The sequence below is a fragment of the Eumetopias jubatus genome, unplaced genomic scaffold, assembly GCF_037043125.1.
Source record: "Eumetopias jubatus isolate StellerSeaLion01/CBP00866 unplaced genomic scaffold, mEumJub1_p1.0 scaffold_16, whole genome shotgun sequence".
Classification (NCBI taxonomy): Eukaryota; Metazoa; Chordata; class Mammalia; order Carnivora; family Otariidae; genus Eumetopias; species Eumetopias jubatus.
In genome coordinates this window covers 55,911,447-55,919,100 of record NW_028274822.1, presented here as the reverse complement: position 1 = coordinate 55,919,100, position 7,654 = coordinate 55,911,447, and the positions used below count along the sequence as shown (strand labels likewise).

General features: G+C 55.0%; 1 protein-coding gene across 1 annotated transcript; it reads left to right on the top strand.

Moving 5' to 3' along the window:
• Nucleotides 1-4,473: 4,473 nt before the first annotated feature.
• Nucleotides 4,474-6,375, top strand: TMEM200C (transmembrane protein 200C). The gene has a single exon (XM_028123921.1). It carries the CDS (start codon nt 4,474-4,476, stop codon nt 6,373-6,375), a length of 1,902 nt encoding a protein of 633 aa, XP_027979722.1.
• Nucleotides 6,376-7,654: the final 1,279 nt, after the last annotated feature.

Here is a 7,654-nt window from a genome sequence, read left to right as displayed (position 1 = left end):
TTTTAAAATGACGTAGGGACTTTGGACATCCTCCCTGCCCCCACCTCCCCCTCTTTGATCCTAACCCTGATTCCCGGAGAATTATACTTTTCCTTTTAATGCTTGCTGATTACCGCACCGGGTGGGAGCAAGAGGGGCTGCCCAAGGAAGCGCCCCCGAACCGATTCTAATCTCCGCTGAGCCCCAGCTGCCCCGCGTGCCGGGGAGATGCGGCGGTCCCGGGGAGGCCGGTCAGAAAGCCCGGCTCCGCTGGGGCGCGAGGGCATCAGGCACTGGCTGCCCCGGGGCCCGCGGTGCGCCCGGCGCGGCGGGGGCGCCTCCACTCAGCCGGCCCGAGTTCGCTGGGGGACAACTTACTGTGCTCGCTGTGCGTCCACACCGCAAACTCCCAAGTGGGAGGGGGAGAAACAGCCCAGGCTGTGTCGTGTCCGAGAGTGGAGGCAACAAAAGAGGAGGAGGAAGAGGGAGGAAAGGAGGGCGGGAGGGCGGCAGACGCGGGCACTGCCCCCTCTCGCAACCCAGAGCGCCCTTCGGACGCTGGCGAGGAGACCCTCCGGGAGTGACGGCCCTTCCTTTGGGCGCCCGCCGGCCCGCCGCTCAGACAGGTAGTTGGAGGGAAAAGAACAAAGCTCCCCGCCAAGGCGGGCGGTGGTCCGGGGCGCCCCGGGGGCGGGGAAGGCCGAGGCCGACGTGGCGCGCGCCCAGCGCTCCCCGCCGGCGTCCCCCGCCCCACGCCCCTCACCTCGCTCCCCTCGCCGTCTCCACCCCCCTCCCCCCACTCCACCCCGCTCCGCCACAATCCGCCTCCCCTAGCGCCTCCTGGTCCTCGGGGAAGCGGTTCCCCCGAAGGCACCGGCGGCGGGCTGCGGAGGAAGTGGGGGGAGCGCGGGGAGGCCGGCGCGGAGTCGGGGTGGGGGGGGAGCAGTGCCTGGGAGGAGGCGGGGGGCGGGGCGGGGGGCGGGTGGGCCCCTGAGCAGCAGAGTCGGGCCGGGTACCGACTGCCATCCTGCCGCAATTTCCCTGTGTCATGGCTCCAGTCTCTTAGCAACAGCCGCGAGTCCGGCCGCCCCGAGCCGCGCCAGCCGCCGCCGCCGCCGCGGGCTCAACTCCACCCGGCGGAGCCCGGCGCGCCGCAGCCACACAAAAGAGGCGCTGGGGCTCGCCCGGGAGCGCCGCGGCAGGGCTCGCGGGGAGGCGCAGGAGGAGCGGCGGCTGGGAGGACGGCTCCGAGGCAGGATGCGGGCTGCGGAAGACCTGACACTTCTTGGAAACTCTTGGAAATGGCTCCCGCCACGGCAGCGGAGGGGGCTGCGAACCTGGGGCTGGCGCTCGCCCCCGCTGGGCTGCTGAGCCGCACTCGGCTGGTGGGCCCCGAGGCGCTGTCCCTGCGCCCCGCCGTCGGCTCGGGCTGAAAAAGTTTCTCCATGGTTCCTTTGTGTCGCCCGAGCGCCCGTTCTCTGGCCCGGAGCTGCCCCAGCCTTCCCGGGTAAGTGAGCGATATTGTTTGCTTATAGTGCTGCCATTTTGAGCAATTCTGTGAGTCCCTCGGCCCCCGAGCTGCCCTTCCCCACCCCTGCGGCCCGGAGCCCCGGTGCCCCGGGCTGCTGTTCCGGGAGAGTCGTTTTCCTGGGCGGGCTGCACGGGATGCGCTGCCCAGAAAAATTGCGAGCTCAGGATTGCCCTCACTTCTCTCCTGCCTGTGTTCTTTCTAGAGGTGGACTCCCAGCGGCTGCACTCATGTGACTGCAACATAAATAAGCAGACCAAATAGCAGGGCAAGGGGTTCGCTGTCCTGCCAATTAGGGAGTGGGGGTCGAAGATCTGGATTGAGCCCCGGCAGGGCAGGGCGCTCCCAGACTGTGTGCTGGGAGCCTCAGACGCCGAGTGGGGCTTAATCCATCATGAGCCAAGAACTTGAATGTCTCTCTTGGAAGCAGTTGTATTTTTAGACATCCCTCCTATGCTTCCCCCATCCTCCATTCCTTAACCGCGGAAAGACCAGCATCAGGCAGTAAATTGCGAGGGCAGCCAACCTCGACTGCTAAGTTTGTTTCCCTTCATTATATGTGAAGAAAAGCCTCGAAGGTAGGTCTTCCTTGCCATCTGACTTTTGTCAGTATTTCACGTTAGATGGCAATACATTATAAAGGAGTTCAGCCTTCAAGGGAGCTGAAGGAATAATAAACTAGGGAGTTAATTACTAGCTATTAAACTAATTTTAAAGATCTGTAAATGATTGTTGAAATCCATTCCAATTTTCCTTACATTCTGTCTGCCAAGAGCCAAAGCTGCCTTACTAAGGAGAAATGCATGTGGGTACCTTCTTTCCCAAAGATGCTCAGCATCCCGGTGCACCTTATCAGTGCCCAACAAAATGTTAGCCCTTCTCTCTTCTGGGAAAGCCCACCCTGCCAACTGAGTCTAGGTTTGTTTCTAAAATGTCTGGATCCTGAATCCTTAAAATAACTGCAGATCTCCAGATTATTGCATTAGAGATGCTGCAAGTCTAGGGATCACTTAAAACAGCAGGGTCTATGTTACAACTACACAATAAATGTGCTTATTTTGGGGGGTGACAGATGAACAGTAGCTACTCTTTTTTTTTCTTTTTTTACAATCTGTTTGTACTTACTGGTGCAGCCTCTTCTTAAAACAAAATTTTAAAGGCTTATAGATATATTCTCTCTACTAACCCCTCTCTAACCTACCTAGTATTTCTCCTTACTGAAAACCAACTAAGTTCCAAGGAGACATTGATTTGCAAACATTGTAAAGAGCTGATTACGGTTTGCTTTTCCAACAGTGGAGAAAAGATTCTGCCTGTATTGATATAATGGTGGGGATCAAGGGCCAAAGCTCTTTACCCAGGCACCAATTAAAAGCAAAATTCTTCCCAAGTAATCCCACATTTTCAAAGGGTAATTCTAAAACATGAATTATTTCATAAAGGATAAAATACCAAAAGGCTTGTGAGTGATATCTGAACCTTTCAAATTCATACAATGCCCTTACTTTTAGCATCTCTATTATAGGAGGGAACACAACCAACGGAACAGAAAATGTTTTACTCTGGGGATCCAGGAGGATTGAAATTTTTAGAAGCTCACAGATATCCACGAAGACACATCTGTGCATTTACCTACCAGGCTTTATTATAAACGACTAAACTTCCTATAGGATAGTGCATTGATTGTTGCCACCTTCCCTTCCTAAAAATGACCTCATGAAAGAAAGATGAAGAAAACAAGCTCTCACTTGGGGGAGATGTCATTCTACAAATCATCATTATTATGTGGACTGCTATCCCTAGTTAATTGCCTTCTCATTTGAATATTAGGATTCTGAAGAGTGCTGTTGGCACATTAATAAGGCGTCAGAAAGCTATTATGGCAGAGTGGTTGGTCTTTTTTTTTTTTTTCTTTTTATGATTGTAATTTTCCCACAGGAGGAAAAAAAAAAATCTTTCTCCTAGAGATTCTAGGGGACTTCTCAAAGTCCCTGATGAGATTTAGCACATGATACCTTTAAGGGAGTTCCTCTGAGGGAGGAGAGGAGGCCAGAAGGAAGAGCTCAGTTACATAACCAGTTACCTAAAACTAAATATTCCACCCCAGGAAGCTGTCCAGATGTTGCGAGAAGAGATGAGGAAAAATGCTCCTTGCCTTTAGCTGCAGGAACAGCAATAGGTGGGAGACAACTTTGTGAAGGGATTTATTGCCAGAAGACTGACGTAGTTCTGGTGTTCTCCCCGAAATGAACTCTCTATTAATTTTCTGCAGTAAATAAGCCATCTGCCTGCCAGTATGTGATCTTTAATTTTCATCCAGTGATGAAAATTGCTTTTGTCTTTATAAAATAGTAACTTTTGTGACTGTTTTAGTGACTTTGGGCTAAACATTGACAAATTCCTCTGTTTAGAGACTTGAACCTCCTGTACAGCTCCCTTGGGCAGTCTTCTGATTCCCATAGGACAAAGGGAAAGGCTTTTGCCAGGAAAGTCCTCAACCACCACTTTGAGTCCCCACATTTCGTTTCTACTAATGGTCAGCACTCCTTCAGCTGCCAACTGGGAAGTTTTGAAATGAGCGATGCTGGAATATCACCTACAGAGTGTGTGGGAAGGGGGCTGGGGAGGGGGGGGAGAAGGCGTTCTCTCAAATTGTTTTATCACCTCCTATCAATGACTGCAACAGCGTTTCTCAAGCCCTAATCCATCTACCCCACCCCCTAGACCCTACATCCGGCGGCACCTCGCTTAGTGGGTAGCCCCGGGGTGGGGGGTACACATGCGGTGGGACCTGGAAGCGGGACGTTTGCAGAGCGTGGGATGTTGCTGCAGCCAAGCCTGTACCCTCTGACTGTCTTCCTCTGCTTTGCAGCAGGAGGAGGTGGCGGAGCAGCTAGTGGGCAGCTGGCGCCCCCACTACACAAGCCTCTGACACAGAGACTAGCCCCGCACGGCACCGGCTCACCATGATCGCCACCGGTGGGCTCCTGAGGATTTCCGCCAGAAAGCAGGATCCCCTCCGCCCCCCAACCCAGGTCCCCAAGCGCAAGCGGAAAGCCAAGAAAAGGCGCAAAAACGATGTGGTGGTGGTGAAAGGCAAGCTAAAGCTGTGCTCCATCTCGGGGCTCATTGCCCTCTGCGGGATCCTGGTGCTGCTGGTGGGCATAGCCATGGCGGTGGTGGGCTACTGGCCTAAGGCCAACGGGACCAACAGGGAAGGGGGTAAGCAGCTGCCGGCCGCAGGCAGCGGCCATCGCGTCCTCACCACGGCCAATAGCGGCAGCGGTGGCAGCAAAAACCGGTCCAGGAGCCACCTGGGGACTCCGGGGGGTGTCAACTCTAGTTTGGTGGGCGCGCCCCGGAGCACACCTCCAGCGCGGTCCGCCGGCCCTTCGTCCTCTTCCACGTCTGTGGGTTTCTTCTTCCGCATCTTCTCCGGATACCTGCACTCTGACAAACTCAAGGTCTTCGGGCCCCTCATCATGGGCATCGGCATCTTCCTCTTCATCTGCGCCAACGCGGTGCTCCACGAGAATCGAGACAAGAAGACCAAGATCATCAACCTGCGGGACCTCTACTCCACCGTCATCGACGTGCACAGCCTCCGCGCCAAAGACCTGGCGGCCGCCGCGGCTGCGGCCGCCACCGCCGCCTCCTCGTCCTCCGCCCCGGCCTCGGCGCCTCCCGGAGCCGCGCCGCTCAACGGCTTCCTCAGCTACGTGCAGTCGCGGGGCCTGGAGCTGAAGCCCGGGAGCTGCGGCGGCAGCGCGGGGGACGCCTTCGGGGCGGCGGTGCTGGCCAGGGGCTCCTGGCCCCACCCCGCCGCGCTGGGCGGCGGCGGCGGCGGCGGGGCCAGGGGCGCCGCGTCCCCGCCCGACCTGGTCTCGTCCCCGCGCTGCTCGCGGGAGCCCCCGAACCTGGCGGAGGCCGTGTACAGCATCTACCGCGAGCGCTCGGGCGTGGCCAGCCGTCGCCGGGCCGCCGCCGCTGCCGCCGCCGCTGTGGCCGCTGCCGCCGCCGCCAGCACGGCGGCCGCCAGCAGCAGCAGCAGCCCGGCGCCCTGCAGCCCACCCGAGAGCTGGGGGCGCCAGAGCACCGCCAGCTCCCTCGTGGGCTCCTCGCTGAGCGCCTTCGCGCTACTGCCCTTGCAAGGGGACCGCGACGGGGACGGGGACGCGGAGGGCGCGAGCTGCAGCTGGCAGAGGCCGCCTGGGGAACGTGGCTCCCGGGAGATCCCGCGGGGCGAGCTCGACCTGAGCTTGACCGACCTCCGCGGTGCCCCGGGCGGCTCGCGTTGGGCGCCCAGCGAGCTGGAGGAGCCCGAGGGCACTGCGGCGGCGGCGCGCACCGCCAGGGGGCAGCGTGGCCGCCTGCCCAGGACCGGCAGGTACGCGGCCCTGCGGCGCCGCAGCACCAGCGGGCTCCCGGACTACCGGGCGCCACCGTCCCCCGAGCCCCCACCCTCCCCGCGCAGCGCAGAGCTGGACTCGAGCCTTCTGGCCAAAGCTGCCTCCCCCTCCCCGCCCCGGCGGCTGGAGGACTCGCTCCCAGCCAGGCCAGACTCGCCGAGCTCCCAGTCGGATGACCCATCCTGCTGCAATAAGGGCTACACCCCCCTGCGGGAGGCTGGCACCTCTTTGGAGTCGGTTGTGGAAGCAGTAGCCAGTGAAAGTCCAGACTGTGAGGCGGCCACGGCCCCGGGGGCACAGCAGAGCCCCTCGGAGGATCCCAGCCAAGGGCCACCACCAGCGGCCCGGCCACCTCAGCTGGTGCAGAGGCAGTTTACAAACAAGGAGAAACTCTTCATGATTTCCCGGTCTCACGCAATAGGGGTAGAGGATGGAGAACTGGAAAGTACTGGCATTTAGGAAAAGAAGGAGCGAGAGGGGGCAAAAGAGTCAGATATTTGGGGAAATGCCCATTTGAATCGGTGAATTTAACATTTCCCTATTTCCTTGTGGACTTACCGGAGGAAATCATCCAATACCCAAAGAGCTGCAGAATGTTATCCTTAAATTGCGTTCACAAGATTCCTGTAGATAACTGCAAGCAATTTTTTTTTTAAAGCAAACTAGTCTTTTATGTCCGATGGTGATTGTATGTTCCATGAAAACCAAATGTATTAAAAGGTCAGCAATCTAGTTCATTAGATAAAATTATCTTAATTTTCTTAGGATCAAAATAATATATTTTTTTGACAGTAACTGTGCACTTTACTCCAACTTTTTTCTCCCCCTCATTTCCCTAACCTTGTTCTCTGCCGCTGGTTTTGTCCATAGCTGCTTGTGAATGACAAGCTTTCCTTCTCCTGTGCTTTTGTGGAGCATAGAAGGGTTTTGTAGAAGTTCTTTGAGAACTGACCTTACTAAATGAAGTCAAAGCCAGAAGCAAAGAGTATGTCAGGAAAGAGCACTTTCCTTGCCCCGCCCTACTCTGCTCCAACAGCTCAAAGGTCTCTTTATTTTTTAAAAAGGGTACTTACATTTTGCTACGAGGGGATCTAATGGAGGAGGGGATGGGCATCATCTAGATGGATTGTTACATTCCTAAGTTCACTATATCAAGTTACACAATACTTTATTGAGTATTATCACACCTGTATTGCATATAGCATCATTAAAATCTTTTTTAATAAAAGAAGTTTCCAAACAAACAGTTAAACATAATATCGCTTCATTTTGCCTTGGAACTAATGCTTCTAATACACAGTAAACATTTAACAGTTGAGCTGGTAAATCTAAGATATTTCGCTATGACACTGTACTATGATTGTAGTTACCCTCCCCCAAAGTGCTCAGTGCTATCATGACTCCATCCATTTCCAGTATATTTTTAACTTTTAAATATAGGGTAGTGTTGAACATTTGGGAGTTTCTCTTTCAAATAGAATGAAACAGTAAATAAATAGTAATTTTCTATAATACTTCTAAGTTTACCTCAAAATATTAATTTACAGAGCACCAGGCTTAATGGCCCCTTTTCATCCTCTTGGATTTGACTTATTTGGTTTTGATTTTAAGTTCATGATCTTGAATCCATGGCCTACATAGGCTAAAAAGGTAATGTTTTAATAATTTGGTAGATTGTTTACACTTGGTTTTATTAAAAGTCAATTAATTACTCTTCAAGAACAGGAAACGATGTACC